This window comes from Anser anser (genome assembly GCF_964211835.1).
Source record: "Anser anser genome assembly, chromosome: 2".
NCBI lineage: Eukaryota > Metazoa > Chordata > Aves > Anseriformes > Anatidae > Anser > Anser anser.
Window position 1 is genome coordinate 49,274,241 of NC_139721.1, and position 20,650 is coordinate 49,294,890.

The following is a 20,650-nucleotide window of genomic DNA, read 5'->3' on the forward strand; positions in this document are numbered from 1 at the left end:
AGAAACAAGAGCAAAAATGATTACAGCGCAAACAGACACGTCGGTACAATGTTCTACGTAGGCAAATTTTTAAATGATCCTGGAAGACAAAGGATAGGAGTCTTTTCTTATATAACCTGACATTAGAACAAACATACTACCATTACCATATACCACTGTGTTCCTAAACTGCACCTGAACATACGTTACCCAAGCATCACCCAAAGGCAGAGTAACCATCAGGCTCACAGTATCAAAGCACCATACCAACTGAGTCTTTACAAGTCTACAGATTTTAAAAACAGAACCCTTCCCAGGAAAACATTATGGATTAATTGTTCATGAGGAAAAGAAACAAAAAAAAAAAAAAAAAAAAAAAACACCCCCCCACACCCCCACATACATATCTGAAATCAATGCAAACAGAAACATATCTGGTGTTTGAAAGAGCAGATTTCTGCATGACCTACATCATGCCTGGAAACAAGGGCAGAGCACAAAGCTCTGCAAGATCATAGCACCCACCCCACCTCTACTGTCATTCTAGGAAAGGGAATGCCAGTCTCTTTCCCAGAAAAGAGACAAAAGAAATCAACAGGAACATTTAATCTTAAGGTTTCTTAAACAACCAGAAATACAACTGTTCTCCTCAAGCACAAAAGACTAACTCTGCTGTCAATGTTTCAGAAGTGACATTTTGGCAGTACTTAAAATAGGTTCAGCAATAAAAGTATTAATTTGGAGAGAATATAATAACAAACTGCCCTCATAAATGGCTTTATAAAATCTGGCTTACCTTTCACCCAATAAAAAGACCTGAATAGAGCATGAAGGCTTGGGAAAAAAATAAAAAATATATACACACAAACACTCCTCCAAGTAGATCAGAAAGACAGTAAGGGAACACCCCCAATTTGCTAAAATTAAAAAACATAACGGAAGAGATCGTTGGCTGATAATAGGGATAAATAACTGAAATCAGTAAGGATGAATAACTGACATTGATCACTCTCATATAAAATAGCATACTCTCCATCAAAGAGAATATAGCTCACAGGTAAAACCTACCGAGTCTTCAGAGCACGCTTGCATTTACTCACACTACTGGCATATAATTTACTAGACATTAGAATAGCAGGTGCTGAAGAATACAATACTGACAAATCCCAAACACACACAAATAACTAACGGCAGAGAGATCACTAGCAAGTGATTAATTTACTAAACCATGACATGTTAAACGACAAACTACAAGCTTATTTTACCTGCTGTTGTTTTCTTTAAAGCAACATGACGGTTTTGGTTTTGTTTTTTTTCCCCCATTTACTTACTTTCAGTACTAAGTTATCTACCAAAGCATTTCAATATAGCTACTCACGTAGCTAAAGGGGCCTTCATGTCCTTACTTTCACTTGCATACATCAGTGAAGAAAGCCCCTGTAGGCGGTCTCCAGGAAAACCCAGCAGGTTGATGATTTTGAGCAGGTTTGGGGGCACCATGGATATGCAAAGATGAAAAAGTCCATATCCAAAGCTAACAGCACCTTTCAGTCTGTTTAGCGAATCCTCCGTTACACCTTCTGCAGCAATATGATTATCATTTGCAGCATCAGAAGTCAAGGATTCCTGAGTTGTTTTCTTCTGATATATTTCCTGAAGTGTATTAATGTCCGTATAGCACTTATTGTAAATTTTCCAGGCTTTTCGGAGGATCCACCCACCTTTTATGTATGCTAAAGATCAAGGAAAAAATATTTCAAGAAACATATTTCAGAATTGGAACACGGCAAGTAGTAAATATTGTTTCACATATCCTAGTATGCTTTCTCTATTTGCATTAAATTAGCTTATTGTATATAAATAATTCTGCAAAAAGAGCTACTTCTGTTATACAGACGAGATATTTCATATTGAGTACTACAAATTTGAGTGCTTTTCAAACAGAGACTTTAAAACAGCATGCAACACAAAGGTACTTTCCTGTAGCCATCTATCAATACAATTGCCAAGAAATACAGAAAACGAAACAACTTAATGCTGAATTCTGCCCCGCTATAGAATAGAGATGAAATTACTGCCTGGCAAACAAAGAAAAGCTTGAAAGAGATTTTGCCTCTTAAGCCCAAATCATATTAAAATAAAATTGATGGAGAAATACTTTAAAATAAAATTAAATTGAAAAGTAAAATAAAAACACACGCAATCTTCCTTTGGGTCAGACAATAAGATTTTCAGCATAATCATTCCCCCCCACTGCCCTAAACTGGGAAATACAGTATCGATTTAAAAAAAATCATAGAAAAATATAAAAGAATGCTTAAATTTTTTCAAAATTTTTTCAGTTGCTTAACTTCTTCAATTTCAAATGAAAGCTGGGTACCTAAATTTCCCTAAGATCTGGTCTTGAATATTCTTAGCTTAGAATATGAGAAGTCTTTCTCTCTTTACAGGAGGGCATGACTCCAGAATATAACAATGTCTGATTTGCCTATTGGCACAGCACCCATATTGGTTATAGCACATCCCTGGACAATGACAAAAGTGGTAAACAGAAAATAAACACAAAGTATACGTGTACACATTAACTGTACAAGTAGACAACAGCATTTTGCCTGTCCTAAAGCCCTGAGACTTAGGAACTGCACTGATAAAGGATTTAGAGGACTGAAAGTGAGAGAAAATGAAAGTATGGATATAGCAGCAGTGTTATAAATAGATATCATCAAATTTGCAGAGATCAGCGTTACAACCAGTGCCAGAATTGGATCATAAATGGAATATGTCAGGTAACAGGCAAGTGCTATCAATACTAGACCAACGATCTCAAACGTTTATAGACACTCCTTCCAATTACAAAAAAAATAATCCAGAGAAAGCATGGTCATTGCCTACATTACTCCTTCTTGGATTATTGTTACACAAAGAAGGGATGAAGTTAGTTTTGATAGTCTTAATCACAGAAAGGAAGACTGCAAAATTTATTATCTAAGTTTTGACAGAAGGGTTCTATCAATAAGAACAGAAAATATTTACAAAATTAATCCTGTATCTTGAGTTCCATATTTAAAGTGTTGTAAGAAAAAATGCAACCCCCTGCCATGATTCAGCTGCATCATGAGGCTAATGTTACTCCAACTTTCTGCAATTAGGTCAACTTTTAAGATGTTCTGCACAGCCAAGAAGTATGTGCTTCACAACAAGATGAATACTCCTACAACTCTGTATAGCAATGCAGCAGACATATAATAAGGAAAAATTGTACTTATCCTACACATCATGTTTGTGCTAACAGCTTTGAAAAACCACTGCATTCTGACCCATGAGTCAAGTAAAAATGACTTGATGTGGAGAAAGGTATAGTTTGAGGCTTTACTTTCACCAGCGTGCTGCCATTAACAGTACACTAGGACCAGAACCTTTACAGATCTTCTATGCTAAGATAAAATAATCCACAACGTTGCAATTATGATTTTTGAACATAAAAAAATAAACAGATCAAGCCCAGTCACTGAGCTGAGATTTTGCAGCCAGAACATCTGACAGTAGTTGTCAGGTCCATGACAACAGAGGTAAATATTGAGAAAAGGTAGTTCAATATTGCTATTGGAAGCTAATGTAAGTTGCTGTATTACTAACTTTTTGTTGAACTATTTCTGTTACATCCATGAGGGTGGAGAGGAAAATCTGAAATGTGTTAGGCATATGAGAAAGCAGCTTGCATGTCATCATATGCTTCTTGTCAAACTGTTCCAGGATGAAAAACACAAGAAGTTTTTCACTCAACCGTTGATCTGCCTCTCCATTTGTTTGAAATGAGACTAGTTTCAATAATGTGGTTGCTATTTCTGTACAGAAACATCATCATCATAAAAAAAAGATGTTTATGCATAATCAGAAAGATAATACACCCAGAATCCTAAAATAACAGAACAGTTTAGCTAAATGGTGTCACAATGGCAGTAACTAACAGTCACTGAGATGGCGTTTAGCCACTTGGATTTTAACCACAGATTTCAGGTTCATTTTTTACTCAGTAGAATAACCCAAATACATTGCACGGTCTGCAGTACTCTGCTACCCACTTCAGTTCTCTGAGCAGCAGAAAAGAAAGGGAACAGACACCACGCAGTTATAGTGCCCAACCCAGTTACAAAGCTGCAGAATATATAATGAATAACTGTGAGGAGGAGGAGGGGGAGAACAAAAAAAAAAAAAAGGCAAGAACACAGAACAGCATCAAAACTAGTAGGAAAATCTTTCTGCAGCACTACACGTTGATATAGCAGTCAAAAATACGCCCTGAACTACTTCTAGCTAGCACCAAACACATTCTTGATGCCCTGGCTTGGAAGAAACCAAATCTGCACATCACAGAAAGCAGTATGTCCTTGACTGAAGATCTTAGTGGTATTTTAAATAATTACTTTAAATAATGTTATTTCCCTGATTCGTTTCAGCTGGTCAGCAGGGTTTTCACTGATAGTTGTGGCTGCCACCTCTTCCAAGGTCCAAAAATGTAAGAGAACCTTAGAAGTAGCTTTGCAGATGAGGCAAGGAGGTTTTTAGTCAACAAGACAGGAATTAACCTCTTTGGCATGCAAGGACACACTACAGTGACCAGACTGATTCAGCAGTTCAATCTTCAACACACTTCATTTAAAATTACTTTCGCTGGCATTTTGTCATCCAAGTTCTCACAAATGTAACACAGATGGGACACCAAGATTTTCCCAGGTGACCTGGGCTTCAGGTCTTTATAGCCTCTTTTATCTTGCAGGCCATGGGAAGCACTCAGATGCTAACCATCTTTGCACCAACTCTTCTTAAGCTTCTACAGGAACATACAACATCCAACCACTTGCCACTCTTGCCACTTCAAGATCAACCTTTACTACAAAGATAACATGCAAAAAAAAACCACATCTAAACATTGAAGCCACAGCACACCTGATAATTCTTGTTTTACAAATGAGAGCACAGCCAGGTAGACTTGACAGTCTGCTACAATTATTTGTCTTTGCAGTCGATCTATCATGGATAGAGTAGATTTTCGTCCATCAACCTGTTCAGAATACACAAACACAGAGCACAGAATTTTTAACAAAGATTTTTAAGATGATAAAAAATAGTAGTCTCAAAGTGACAAATTTAATTGTTTAAACTCTACTGTCCTTCGCATATCAAAAACCATCTAGCCACAATACAAGTAGCACAGAAAGGAAGCTTCCAGAAATACTTATCCAATACATGATTCCATGTTTTACAAATAATGTTCTTACGTTCTTTTTAATTTTATTCTTGATTGTTTCAATGACTCCAGCTTCTTCACTCTCACAGAGTTTTTCTGTAGCCTTTAAGTCATCACATGCCAGCTGCATTTTCTCTTCTTCAAATGTCATCATGGCATTCTTCAAAAAGAGAACACGGATTTGAGTAATAAAAATCAAGTATTTTTATTTCTACACAAGCTACAGGATGAAACGTTTTCATGAAAACTCGACAATAAAATTTTCTTTCTTTGAAACATATTAACACACACGCATTATCAGTATATATACATACTTCTACACATAAACAAATTATAGATTTGAGTGTGCCTTACCAAAATTTCATGGCTCAGAACATATTAACTAAGTCCCATTCCCTTGTCTTAATAAAACTTCATATGCTGTCACACTATGTTATGTGGAAGAAGAATTTATTAAGAAGTTTCAATTATTGTATGGCATGATTTACATCTGTGCAGATACTGCTTTTATAAAGCTCATTCACATAAAACAGGCCTCCAAAGTCAGTAATAAGGAACAGTTACTGCATTAGAAGAAACAACCACAATTCCTACACAAGGTCGGTGGTTTTTTTTCCTTCATACAGAAGAAAACATGCACCAGACCAACTATCACTGAACCAATTTAGAAAGAATTTTAGGACAAGTAACTTCTTAACGCTTTATTAAACAAAAGCCCTGAATGACATAGACACAGAGTGCTGCAGCTATGTTTAGAACAGTAGCTAAGCAAGATATTTTCAAGATCCACTAATGCTGCACTGCGATGTTACCCTGGTTCAATGCATCAGTTCAGATAAGCAAGCCTGAGAGGTTCTCCCTCTTCCCTTTCTCCTCTCCTTCTCATTCACTCAAAACCAAATCATACGGCACAACGTATTTTATTCCATACTGCGAAGTCTACAGACACTAGAGAGAATTCAAATTAGTTTCATTTACAACATATGTATTTCTGGAATACTATAATAAATTCTGTCTTTAAAAAAAGTACTACCACAGACAATTTCTGGTGCAACCTAACATTAAGCAGTAATGTCAGAATAAGGACAGCCTAAAACCAAAATCCAAATGTTTTCAAATGTACCTGCTCAGTTTTTAAAAGATATTCTCATTTTAATAAATTTAAAAAAGAAAAGTTTTCATCACATTTTAATTTTATGACTCTTATTCTATGAGTCTATGACTCTTTAGTCAATATTCTCAGTTCTCATATACTCAAAAAGGAAGCTACATGAATGGATTCAACCAACTTTTACCCTGCAATATGCATGAAGAAATTTTCAGTAGTAAAAGCTATCAGGGAAAGGGTACTTATGTTTGTTATTTTAATACTACCTCTACTGCTCATTAAAGAGAGGGTTTTATTACGGTTCTTTTAATGGAGCACATAAATATTTCATGTTTGAGAAGCTGAATCACAGAACCTTTTCTTTCTATTTAAACCACATGAGTAAACAAGTTTTATATAACATAATGACTTGCTTTCTACCTACACTTAATCTATAACTTGGAAAAAAATTAAGTCTCATAAAAAGAAACGGATTAGAGTATCAACCATTATGAACTCATGTATTCACATACAAACATTAACCACAAGAGATGTGTGCTTTGTTCCCCTCTACTCACCAAAAAACTGACAAAACTGGCTCCAAAACTCATTAATGGGCTATGGTTTCTGTAAAGAAAACAAAGCATCATTAACTACATTTGCATTTTTCCTAAGGTAAAGATCAATATTGCTCTTTCTAATTTTAAATTATACGTCTATAAATAAATTCGGGGGCCAGAGGAAGGTTTGTATCAAGTTACAAACAACAACTGTATCATTCTGCAAAATACAATGGAAATGTAAAGGCAAACTACATTTATATATACATATGTATATATATGTATACATTATTGTTACTAGGATTTGAATGTATCCTTAAAAATAACAACTTTTTCAAGCACTAAGCTGTTGAATTTTTTAAAGCATCTACTGCCATCAAAATACATTTAATGCAGGTCAAAAAAAATAAAAGCTATAGAAACTTGATTGGATTTGATGATTTTGAAGGTCTTTTCCAACCTAAGTGATTCTATGATTCTAAATTTAAAAACCCACTGATCTTTCTCTTCTTTATGGTCCATCACTACAATTTTGACCTAGCAGATGAATGTTAACTGATTCTATTAAGAGATGCCCACTTCTCCCCTCTCCCCATGAATTGTATCCTGATTTAAAAAAAATAAATAATAATCACAGGCCACATAGCAAAAGGTTTTAGAAATAGGAAGTTCCTACAAGGCATATGGGTTTTGAGTTGATCTCTTTCAAGTCCAGAATTCTTATCTCACTATACTATGTACAATAGTTTTAAGACGATTGACTGTTTTGGAATAACCCTCCCAACAGAAGAGCTGAAGGAACTGCTAGATCAAAAAATGTAGACAGCCCAAATCTTGGTAAGTCACAGGACAGGCTTCAAGCTCCGTGACTACTGCAGTCACACAGACCAGGAGCCCCTGTCAGACAGAAGGCGCTCAAAAAAGTAAAAACCATTTAATGATTTCAGCAGTACCACTGATACATAATGTTCAGCAGCGGACTGTCAGTTTATGTGCCCATATATATATCACTACAATAGGCTAGAGAACAGATAGGATAGCTAAGGATAAAATATGCACAATACTCTAGAATAAAAAACGTTTACAAACACCACCTTCTATTCCAGTATTTAAGAAGAGGTAAGTTTTATTTAACAGGGACACAGCACAAGCATGTACTACAGTAATAGGTTACTAACTTAATTCTGCAAGGTTCAGATTAAGGCAGAGTTTTAAAAATAGGGCAGACATGAAAAACATGGAAAGTGTAGTAGATTATTACAACACAAATCTCCCAAAAGTAAAGCCACATTATAAGATGTTTTTAATAAATTTTTAGTCTCCCTTTTTGATTTGCCATCCGTGTCTGAAAATGCAGACGAGCGAGAATAAAAGAGAAAAGCTGAGAAGATGAGTAATGATAGAACTGAAAAAGCCTTCCCTTTTTATCTAACTGCTCATTTCTGGATATGCCTATCCATTTAAGATCAGCATAACTTTTGCCACATCTTTTAATTACTTTTTCAAAAGAAAACCAGCTCAGGTGTTTTGCTCCTTGCTGCCAGGCCAATCAGAAGGGCTGCCCTGTAAATGCCTCGGCTATTATTCGCTAGCAGGACCGCTCTCTACCACCAGCTGTGTCGCCAAGAGCGGCAGAAACGCAGAAACGAGCTGCACAAGCTACATTTGCTGCCTCGGGCACTCTGGGCACGAAGGCTTGCTGCGGAGGCTACGTGCCCGTCTCCTAACCCACTTTGCAGCTCACATAGACCGTGGCGCTCAGCCCCATCCCTCTGCTGTAGGGCACCGATCCTCCAGGACACATTTCCAGGGCACAGCTCCTGCATCTTCAACACCACGCACCTAGAGCTGCCGAAAGGATCATCACAAGACATTTGTACGCCTGTGTCCTGATGTACAAAGCCACACTTACATCACACTTCCATGAAAACTCAAAAATAAACCAATTGTTTCATTTTTGAGCTTCCTTAGACCTGCACATATGGAGAGAAAGCAGTTCTGGGGAGGCAAGCAGGAAGGCAAGCCTGGTTTCTGTATATATGTCTACATATACATCCATATATTTATTATTATTATTATTAGAAGGAGATGTCAGAGTCCTTATTCAGCATCTGTAGACAATGAATATTTCATACTGAAAACCATTCAGAACAGGATTCTTTCCAGATTGTTTATCAGAATGAATTAAAAGCAGTCAACCACAACAGCCTTCCAAAAAGAGGGGAAAATAAAAGAAAAACGCGTGACATAAATAGTTAATTAGGTTTGCACTTTTCATTAAAATCCTTGGAATGCACTGCTCGAATATTAAGCTTGCATCCACACTGAAAATTTGCCTTTGCTATTAGGCATGGCTCTAGGGAGGTCATTCAAATGGAGTAATTCAAATCCAAGCAGCTGAACACCTGGAGAAAAACTACCTGTAAAATTGGTTTTACACTCTTAATAAAACTTTGTACAGCAAGACCAAGGCTTTGAGGGTTTGTTTACTTTTTATTTTCTTCTTCTAAAGCATGCAGAAGCCGATCAGATATACTCAGCAACACACATTTGGCTCTCAGAAGAAAGTAGCCTCCACACATTCCTTAGGACTTGGCAAGGCATATACGAATCTTTCCAGCAAAGCATAAATGAAAATTAAACACTGTGGAATTATAGACCAAATAGTAAAATTGTTGCCTGTGAAAATATTTTAAATTCTAGACCATTATTCATTTTCTATGAATATTTATAAACACAGATCCTTCTGTTGCAGAAATAGTTACTGAAGCTTTAAAAGCTTGAAATAAAACAGTTTTAGACGTAAAGTGATTCCCTATCCATGGGAGCGATACCGTCAAACAGAGCAGTGTGAACAAGGGCCATATTTAGGGGCAAAGCCATTAAAACAGAACAAACAGTAAGATACTGGAGAATGAAGCAGCGTGATCTCTTATTCAGCAGCTCGATATATACACTACTTCAGGCATACCGATCAAACATTTTGAAAAAAATCATTTTCCTTCAGGACTTAAGAACCTGTTCTTTCGAGTGCATATGTATACGTGAGGGCATCAATATTTAAATACACATTTTGAAAGCCTTTATAATTTATTTTTGGTGTATTTTAACACTACAGTGGTTTGATGGCTAGTTACAGTTGAGTCAACTGCTTTTCCAAGATTACAAAAGATACTGACGCGTTTGTAGCAATTAATAAAAAAATACTTAGAAGAGAAATTTTCAAGTATCCTTAAGTAAAACTGAGAAGTTTTTCTCCGAATAAATATTTGTCTTTTCAACATATTTTTTTTTCAGAACTGCTTTGCCCCTGGCACTTCGATGCTCACAGCTCACTTCATTTACAACTCTTCCCCAATGCTTCTGCCATATTCCTGCCCAGCCACTGGGTAGAAACCGTAGTCGCAGCTTCATGCAAAATCATTTGGGAATGTTAATTCAGCACCTTAAGGCCGTTTTCAACAACTGTGCTTAGCGCTTAATCTTCACAAGTATTTTTTTGAACGATAAATTCTTCAACAGCTTAGGATTATCTTCTCCTCAAAGGTTAGGAACAAGTTTGTAATGGCACCCTACAGCCACAGCAACCACCAACACATGACTAATGATGAAAATAAGTTTCTGAGAAACGCACGCTTCCAAGAAAATGACCCTCAGCTCAAAATCTTTATCATTGCATGCTGCAGTGACTTTCAGCATCAGACACGATTTTACATCTTTTGCCAAAACCCCGAAGTTGTTAAGATTTAAAAGAGGAAGCACTTGAGATAACACTAACAGCAAAACATCAGCCATACTGACACTGACTGGGTTACAGAACTGGATACAAACAAAAGCTGGGACATCGCACTACTCAAGTTGTCTTCCCCACTTTGCAGCAATAACCTCCATCAAGTGAAGAAACGTCTCAAGACTTTTAATTAGCTCAAAGACAAAGAAAAAACCGGCATCGAGTCCCGTACTGACACCACCGAACTACATTCTCTCTCACAAATCCATGCATGTAACACAGGTCAGTCCCCAAAATGAGCTTTGCATCGTACTCCTGCAGTTCAACAAGGGGAAGCGCAGGGTCCTGCAGCTGGGCAGGAACAGCCCCAGGCACCGGGACATGCTGAGGGCACCCAGCTGGGAAGCAGCTCTGCAGAACAGGACCTGGGGGTCCTGGTGGACACCAAGTTCAACATGAGCCAGCAGTGTGCCCTTGCAGCAAAGAAGGCCTGGTAACCTGGGCTGCATTAGGCAGAGCATTGCCAGCAGGAGGGAGGTGGTGATCCTTCCCCTCTGCTCAGCACTGGTGAGGCCACCTCTGGAGTGCTGGGTCCAGTGCTGGGCTCCCCAGTACAGGAGAGGCCTGGACATATGGGAGAGAAGTCAGCAAAGGGTCACTAAGATGATCAAAGGACTGGGGCATCTCTCCTTTGAGACAGCTGGGACCATTCAGCCTGGAGAAGAGAGGCTCAGGAGGATCTTACCAGTGTGCATAAATACCTAAAGGGAGGAGAGAAGAGGACTGAGCGGTGCCCAGTGCCAGGACATGAGGCAACGGACACAAAAACTGGAACACAGGAGGCTCCCTCTGAACATCAGGAAGCACTTCACTGTGTGGGCAACCAAGCACTGGCACAGGTTCTCCTGGGAGGCTGTGGAGTCTCCTCCTTGGAGATCTTCAAAATTCACCTGGACATGGTCCTGGGCAACCAGTGGCCCTGCCTGAGCAGGGGGGGTTGGACGAGATGACCTCCAGAGGTCCCTGCCAACCCCAGCTACTCTGTGATTCTCCATCTACCTCAAAGCACCTTTCAATGACCTTCTCAAGCTCTTTCAAAGCATCTTACATGCCACAGTACAAATTTTGGGGGTCCCAACTGAGGTTAACAAGTATTTCAATTCACCCCAATTGGGAACAGCATTTAAGCTCAAGGCTCGTACCTCCACTTTGCCGAAGTACTGTTCTCAATAACTTCCGCATAGATGTGATAAGCAGCAGTAGGAGCAACTCCAAACCACTAAGACCTTAAAATATGAAATCCCCCACTGCCACAATATTTTTGTTCTTGACCTGTGCCAGCATACAAGTGTTTGCTCAGGAGCCACCTGTGCAGGGCAAACACTTTGCTTCTGAAACCAGTTGTGCTTATATCCACCACCTAGCTTTGCTTTGGCACCTGGTTAAATACTTCGCGACCGTTTGTTTCAACACGGCGTTTGCAAATGCAATATTGGCCTTTGTAGCTACGCACCCACTTCACTGAGATTTGAGCATCATAAAATCTTAATGATGTCTGTCACTGAATTGGACATGATCATTATTTTCCCTGAACATTTAAATGACATTATGTAACTTAAACATGTCATGGCTGTTCTTCTGATGACAAAACGTGTAGTTGCTCTGTGAATTAACCAAATAAATCGCAATGAGCAAAACCGACTTTAATTTACTAACTACTAATTCAAGAAAAATTCACCTTCATCACACTTCAGGGTTAAGATAGATGCTACTCAAAAAAACAAACAAACAAACCAAGACATAATATTAAATACTCTAAATATCGAAAGTAACCTATCCCTTTTCTCCAGCTTCCGAAGAGCTGAAGTACCCAAGCATTTTTAAAGGGCTGAAGTAAGCTACATATACCCACCATCTCTTTTCAAAGCATAAGTGCTGGGAAGATCAAGTCTGTGTAATTTATGAGGTGAATATAAAGCTAATAATACCAGATAAAGAGAAAACACTGTTTCAGCACTGAGGAGTTATTGTTTCCTTAAATCCCACAAGTGCATTCAGTAGCAGGGATAAAAAAGTACAGTCATGCAAAGAAATAATTAAGATAATATACTGATGCTGGGCATTTGGTACGTTGTGATACTTCAGCAGATGCTGATCAAATGAAAAGTATGTTCTTTTATTGCTGTTTATCACCGTTTTGGTTGTAAGCATTGGTATTATGGCAAAATTCCCACCTTTGCTTCCTGTGAATGCTAACAATTACAGTTTTTCCTTTAGAATAAAGAGGTATCAACATCAATACCACAACAACATCCCTTTTTCCTTCCTCCATGTGTTACCATACTTGGAAAATTACTGAATTTTCTACACAGAAAGGAGTGGCAAATGAAGAGAGAAGGGGCCACAGCCTGGATGTACTTTTTGAGCAGATAATTCAACAGATACTATAACTTTTTTTTTTTTACATTGAAATAAAAATTAGAAGCAAAATGTGACTTACTACAGAAATCCAGAAATATCTCTGAATATTTCATCACCCTTATTCTCTCCAGATGCATTTTGTAAAATAATGTTTGAACTTCACCCATCAGACTAGGGCTCAGAAGATACTTTTATAATTAAAAAGTGTGTGCTATTAACACTGTTTTCACAGGATATCACAATAAAAGCTGCTAGATACAAAATCAAGTTGGCATGGATAGCAAAACCTAAGTTTGCTGAAGTAGATCTTTTTTCCAGCTATATAAAGTGTTGTTATATGAGACATTGCTTCTCCCAACAAATCTCAAGTCAGTCACCTCATTTCATGGCCTATCTTTAGGATCACCCAAGATGACAATTCACTTTCAGAAGAAAGGTGTTCACCATGCCCCTTTTTTCACGCACGATGACAACATTCAGAAGTGTTAAGCCTCTGTTTAATAAGACTGAGATAAATGATAAAAGAGGGCTGTATAAAAAAAAAAATCAGAATTGAAGCACATCAAAAGAAAAATCAATTATTTCCCAGTATTTTCTTTTTTTCTACATCTATTTCCATGATAATATTTCACTTCAGAATATATCAGCTTCCAAAGCTACTATAGTCTAGCTCAGGTTTGTATTTAAGTAATATACTATAATTCACCCACCAGCATAACCCCTGGCTTTTCTAGGCACTGCTACTTCAGCCACGATCCGTTAAGAAATGCAGTTATTATTCAGATGGGGATGCTTAAGATGGAACAAAACAAATCGTTTTCTTCCAAAGTGGGAGAGTAAAGCATAATGAAAAATTAAGAATCATGCAAGTTCACAGATAAATATAGAAGCAGCTAATGAATATTTTAAAACAAGCAGAAGCACAGCATACGCAAAAAGGTAAGGAATTCACTGCAAAAACATACAAATCTCCTGGTCATTATACCAAAGATTATTTTAGAAGAGATTCAAAAAATAATTTGTGAGACTACAGAGGATAGATCTTTATACAAGAAAACATTTCAGCCAACACCGGCATGTGAAATAGCTAATGCAACATAAGGGGCATGAAAGAATTACAGCATTAAGATATGTTGAGAACTGCAAACGTCATATTTAGGTTTAGCTTGCATTTCATTATTAGGATAACTTTTTTTTTTTTCCAAATTTTAAATGAGCTCTAAAGATATATTTCTACTTTCACTAGAAATATCCAACCAAAAGAGAAATTCAGGAATACAAAAAGAATAAACCTGTGGCCCTGTCCTATCCATTTTTTTCCACCTAATTTCTTTTGTCATTCTGGAAATTAATGGGTTGCTGTTTTGCTCTAACTCAGGCTGTTAAGCCTGGATGTACACAAACATTTAATCACTGGGAATTATGAGAAGAATTTTAAAATTCCACATTTGCTTTGAAAAGTAGTTACAGAGCTGAGAGACAAGCTAGTTTTATCAACTTGTTTGTACCAACTGTCCAACTACACGTGCTTAATCTGTAAGAATTATAGACTTCAAAACCTTTTTCCACCAGGTAGGTTCAACCAACTTGACCCGAATTCCTTTCCAGGACAAACTACAGCAGCTTAAGCGACATCAGTCACATCACTTCTTAGCGTCTCTGATCCGACCCATCACAAGAGCCTGAAATAATTTATCAGGACAGCAGACCAAAGAGCGGTTATACTAGCAAGAGCGAAAATTCCTTGTGCTGCCCATCTTTTGCAAAGTTACTGTCTTGGGTTTTAAAATAAGATCCACCTACTACACCTCTTCTGCAGTCTCCACCAGATCTGCCTTCCAACGCCTGAGTTATGCACCCAGATTTCCGTTTAGCTTTCTGTCGTCTTCCCATGAACTCCAAGCCACCAGCTTTTGCTCTGTAAGGCAAACGGGCCTCTTTCCCTCCCTCCACCCTGTTTACCACGTGTTTTGGCAACAACACCCGTTGCCACTCTGAAGGCCACAGAACTGTCACATTCAATGTGGTCATCTCTATGCATCCACGTCTGCAGGTTTAAAATGCAGAACACGAAGGTTTTTCTAACCTAACCACAAAATGAGAAAACCAACCCTAGTTTTGTGCCCCTTGTTTACTAGAACGCGCTCTGTCTGACCCCAAGAAATGGCACCTTACCTCGTTAAGGTACACATTTACTACACATACAGATGTTGCTGAAAATGGCTGCCCCACAGAGCCCTGCCTCTGTCACCCTCACAAACAACAGCTCCCAGGGTTGCTATCAGGGCACTCGTGACTTGTTTTCGTGTTGTCAGTCAAGATGCCATCATCCTTCCCCTACTGACCGACCTCAGCGCCCGCCCTTATCTTTAGAGAAGCTGCTGAAACCTCCACAGGCTCATTCCACTTTTGCCCTTCAGGTTCCTTTGCTGAGCTCCATAAACTCATATTTCAACAATGGCTACCCCATAACCTACCTGCTGATCAGTGCTGGCTTAACGGCACCTTGTATTTCCATTATCTGTTTTCATCTCTTGTCTCTTCTTGTATTTGGATCAAAACTATTTCGAGCCACATGTTTTACCTCGGTAATATTAGTTTCAAGCACCTCTCACAATGGAATTTCTGGTCATTGCTGAAGTTTGTGTGTCTGTCAATAAGCAGACCATAAAACATCATCTTAAAACAAATCAGGTTTTCAAAATACATGGACTAAGTATTTCTCTCATTTTCTATTTCATTCTTTCCGTTTTTCTTCGTGTTCTCCTTTACCACAACAGGTCATAAAGTGTATTTTCCTACACCAATCCCATTCTTTAAACCTGAAAGCATTTCATCTTAGACTCGTGTTTCCTTTACACTGTCCTTATTTTCTTCCTCTGAGAAGACCTTATCATACACTTATCCATCTCACACCATTTCCCTTTCTATTTACACACAGGCTGAAAGTTTTCTTAAGCCTTCTCAGACGTAAGAGTCGCTCATGCAAGAAGACAAAAGGCTCTGCAGTCGGAGACAGAAGGCTGCTGGATTTATAATATCGCTAATCTTACGCTTTACGCTGTGAGTCAACATCCAGCTAAAAAGCTTCTGATTATATTTGACACAATCCTCTCTCCTCTTCGCTGAAGGAAGTTTTTAAACCATTTTTGAATTGCAAATGCACTTAAAAAGTGAAGAATCAGCAAAAATAAATGCTTTTTGACAGTTTCTTCCTTTCTTAAGCGTTGAGGAATCCACAAAGCCAGAAGGCAGAAAGAAAACCCCCTGCCAGCTTTCTCGCCAGCGCGGCCCACCACAACACGATCCCACGGGCTGACTGTGGGCTCCATCCCCAGTGGCTTCATCCTTGGTCAACCTCCACGTCTCTTGCGACTTTCACAGGCTCAAGTTTAACCCGATCAGAACTCGGATGCCATCAGTACTGTCCAAACTGAATAGAAATTGAATAGAAAGATTAATACCCGGCGGCTTCAGCTATGAGTTGGCACTGCGGTGACCTGACAAAGCTGCAAGCACTGAAGGCAGCAGTGCTGTCCGTTGCGGGTTTATGAAAATATGTTTACTTTTGACTGACGTTCAGATGGTTCTCGCTACTAGCAGGTGGGGAATCTAGATTTCCTGCAAACAACTCACAAAAAACCTTGTGCAGATGCTGATGGTACTTGCAGGTGATTTTTCAAACCCCGTTACTTTCTGTCAGGGATAATTCAACAAAAAAAAAAAGTCACAAGCTACTCCTGAGAAAAGATTAACTGCTTTGCAGTGGCCATCAATGCAGCTCACACCAACATGTTGCATCCGACACAAGAGACACGTTCATCTTCTTTAGTTTCTAAATCGATACATATCAGCTGTAAACACCAAAAACCAAAATATTTTCTTAACTATGCCTCTGCATGACACAGAAACAATGATTCTGTAAACAAACAATTCACAGTACCACCACTCTCCAAAGGCATGACTTTAACGTTGCGGTAAAACAAACAAAAAAAAAACAGCTGCAATTTCAACGTTTGCTGTCTCAAGGCCTGCATTACAACAAGTTTTCAGATTTGGGGCTTGGACAGCTTTTTCGAAGATCTGAAAACGTAGAGGAGCAAAGAAACCAGATTTAGCCCGCTCTGGAACAGCTCTCCTTAGGCTCTTCAAGGTTGTCTGTCCACTGTCCCACGGCAGCATCGATTTGAATTGATTTTTCACAAGATCATTCAGGTGGCAAGTGAAGGAGTAACGAAAGTAATAGTGAAATAAGTAATAAAAAGCAGAAGCAAAAAATAGTAGTTTCTAGGGAACGATTTTAACTGTTCAAATGATGTGGCTAACGGAACTGAAGTTTTGCTGTGTAATTGAGTTTCCAAATAAATAACCTTGTAGGTTCTTGAAGAGTTTCCGAAAGATTTTTTTTCCACTCATCCCTTCATGTCTAAGAGTCATTTGATAACTGTTAACCTTCTGAAATGGAGCTAAACTGTCTGCAAAGACAGTAGTCTGTAATTAACGCTTTCAATAACAAAGGTCACTAGAAAAACACGCAACACGCACGTTGAGTTAAGCTCAAAAAGCTGCATTCCCTCACACAGCTTTGAGCTCTAATGCTGCAAATGACAGTCACTCATACTAAACTACGGAGAGCTCCCAAAAGCTGCTCATTCAGCCTACTAGTCCCATTTACAATGGGTTCTATTTCATAATTTCAAGCACACACCAACAAAACCATACTCACTTTAGGGCATACGCAAATAAACATGCAACAGTATTACTTAAGTCCTACAAGGACTTAAACCTGCATCCAAAATCAAGTATTGGACTGAAAGCTGTTGACAAAAGTGAACTTCCCCACGTCACCAAAATCTGAATTTACAGGAAATTAAGCTCACTTTGCTGCATTTTCTTTCCTACCTGTCCATGAAGTTGTAGCATACAATAAAGGCCTGCTAGGTCTCAGTAAGTGGATCCCTACTACAAATTTTAGGATAAGGCAGGCAGGGCTAGAGATTTTCACAGTCATTTAAAAACCAAGGCAGTGATTATTAATTTATGAATCATAAAACCATTTAATCTTACGAAAGAATTCCTATTTACTCTTCGTGGGTAGCATTTAAAGGCCAAGATCAAACAGTACACTGAACCTAAAGGCACCTCTGGATAAAAATCAAACAAAGAGAAGTCCGGACCTGAAAAAAAAAAAAAAGTTTCTGCACTGAAGTAAAATCTATAGTAGCAAACCTTACAGGCAAGCAAAGGGACAATTTGCAGAGGATATTCATTCTTCCTCCGCAGGGAGAACTAAACTGCACTTTGAAAACAGGAATCTGAACAATTTTACTCCCTGGCATCACCGTGCAATATAAGAGCATCACATATTTACAAGTCCTAGGCTAATTCCAGATTCACGTCGGTGAGACAGCCACGGCTCAATCACAAAATGGGAGAGGAAGAAACCCCACCAAGTGTGCCTTAACTGGAACCATAAAAAAAAAGGGGGGGGGGGGGGTTATTCCTTGAATACCTAAGAACGACCGACGATACCAACAGACCCGAGAAATAAATAACTCGCATGGTGTATAGCTTCACATGAACACGTGCCGTGTGTCAGGGACACGAGGAACGTAAACCTGGGACCTTGCTCGCCTGCCACCTGCCACGCTGCAGCTGGCTCCACGCAGCGGTTCGTCACGCAGCGGTGCGTACCGGGCACGGGATGAAACGCAGGGCATCGACTGCGGCAGCTACGCGGGGATGTCACTATTCCGCTATTACTAAGGGACATTTTCGTAATTCGCAAGCCTCGCCCCCCCTCTCCAAACATCCTTTGGCAGCAAGCTTTGCCTTTAGCGAATAACATTTTAGTACTAAAGTGCGGCACTACCTACAAGGAGATCTTTTAAGTCAGGTTTTATTAACCATCACCCAGACAAGAGCAGCACGGTGCACTTGAACTATTTAGACCAGATGCGCACCGACCGCAGCCCAAGGAAGGCGTTAGCCCTTCTCGGGCACAAACCGAGGCAGCGTTTTTAGGACCGACCGACGGGGCCGCGCCAACGCCGCTCCTACACAGGGCGACAGCTCCGTGCTGGGAGGGATCACGAAGGCACCCCACAGCCTGAACGCAATGACACCACGACCTGGCACGGCAGCCCCAACCCCCGTCAGCGCCCCTCCCGCCCGCCCCTGCCCCGCCGGGCGGGCAGAAGATGGCAGCCGGCGGCAGGTGCCCGCCGCCCCTACCGGTGCTTCTTGAAGAGGCGGTCGGACTCGCGGAAGCCGTTGTTCAGCAGCAGGTTGATGCCGGCCAGCGCCAGCTCCGCGTCCTCCACGGGCAGCGGCGCGTCCCCGTCCTCCCGCCGCGGCGGCGGGGGCTGCTCCGAGCCGGCCATGGCGACGAGGAGGAGGAGGAGGAGGAGGAGGAGGAGGAGGAAGCGGCTCCCTCCTGCCCCTCAGGGGTACAACGGAGGCGCCGGGTGCCCGCGGCCGGGCCCCGTCCCCACAGCCGCCCGCCCGCCCGCCGTCCCTCAGCAGCGGCGCAGGCGCTGAGGCGGCCACGCATGCGCGGGGCGGGGTGGGAGTTCGTACTTCAAGCTCTGATTGTTACTATTTTCATTTTTATTTTTTATTTTTTTTTGTTTCTTTTCTCCTCAGTCTGCGTGGGGTCTTACGTCATTTCAACTCACCACGCCGGTGTGTGCAGCGCGGGTGGTTGCCCGCTGCCCTCCCTCCCTCCCGGCAGCCAAGCGACTGGGCTGCTCACAAAGCCCGCTGTTTCTTTTCTTTCTCTGCTGATGTGCCTTTTCCTTTGCAGAAAAAAAAATAATAAATAAAAATTAAAATTATTTTTTCGATGACGGTCTTAGCTGGTGGCAGAGCTCACTCCTGCAGAGACTGGAGCAGCTCATTTCTAGAACAGGGACTTTGCGACTTTCCCAGTGCGAGCCCAGCCGGGTCTAAAACCCTGTGGTTACTTCCTACCCCTCAACACCTCTATTAGCTGTAAGGTGAATTTGCCTGTGAAACAGACAGTATTTTCCAAGTCCTGTTCAGATACAGCCTGGTCTTGCTTCTTGTTCCAAATGCTGGATATATGAGAAAGTACACTTGCATAAATGTACCCATTCTGACTCCAAACAGCCAAGTATTGTGGACTGAAAATACACCCACAATGTTTAAACACACACACACGCCTTTGCAGGAAGAGGTTTTATTTGTTGTGCTTAAATTTGGGTATAGACAAAGGCTATTACAGCCTGGTCTTGTTTCCTGCCAGCTAGGGCAGTGCTACAGCTGCTCTGGTGAAAATTTAAGGATCACTTTTTTTTTTTTTTCCCCGTCACTGATATATAAAAGAATGGGACCACAGTCTACTTTTAGAACCAGCCCCTCTTCCCTGTCTAGAAAAAAACATCCGTCTTCCTGTGAATCAAGGAGCAATATTTCCGTAGTATCTGTCCTACAGGAATAGCTACCACCACCTAGGGAAATACTCTGTACCAAAAACATCTTGAAACAACGCTCTGAAAAGCAAGGATTGTCTGATGCTGGGAGCCTTCTGAAATCTGTCAGGTATGGATCAGATGTTTTTGCTGATTCCCAGTCCCTCTGTCTTACCGAGCAAAGCTTGATAC

At 40.1% G+C, this 20,650-nt stretch overlaps 1 protein-coding gene across 2 annotated transcripts in view; it reads right to left on the reverse strand.

The window, feature by feature from the left end:
• TTC39C (tetratricopeptide repeat domain 39C) overlaps positions 1-20,015 on the reverse strand; it is a 40,334-nt gene extending 20,319 nt beyond the window's left edge. Inside the window, exons 1-5 of one of the 2 annotated variants that reach the window (XM_083823047.1) lie at positions 19,260-20,015; positions 6,893-6,941; positions 5,259-5,387; positions 4,927-5,041; positions 1,358-1,712 (exon numbers count right to left, since the gene is read on the reverse strand). In XM_083823047.1, coding sequence (XP_083679173.1) covers positions 1,358-1,712; positions 4,927-5,041; positions 5,259-5,387; positions 6,893-6,941; positions 19,260-19,408 — 797 coding nt within the window. In that variant the 5' untranslated portion in view covers positions 19,409-20,015. Of the gene's footprint in view, positions 1-1,357; positions 1,713-4,926; positions 5,042-5,258; positions 5,388-6,892; positions 6,942-15,502; positions 15,653-19,259 lie in introns of those variants that run through there. The other variant, XM_083823048.1, reaches the window with a different exon arrangement.
• Positions 20,016-20,650: the final 635 nt, after the last annotated feature.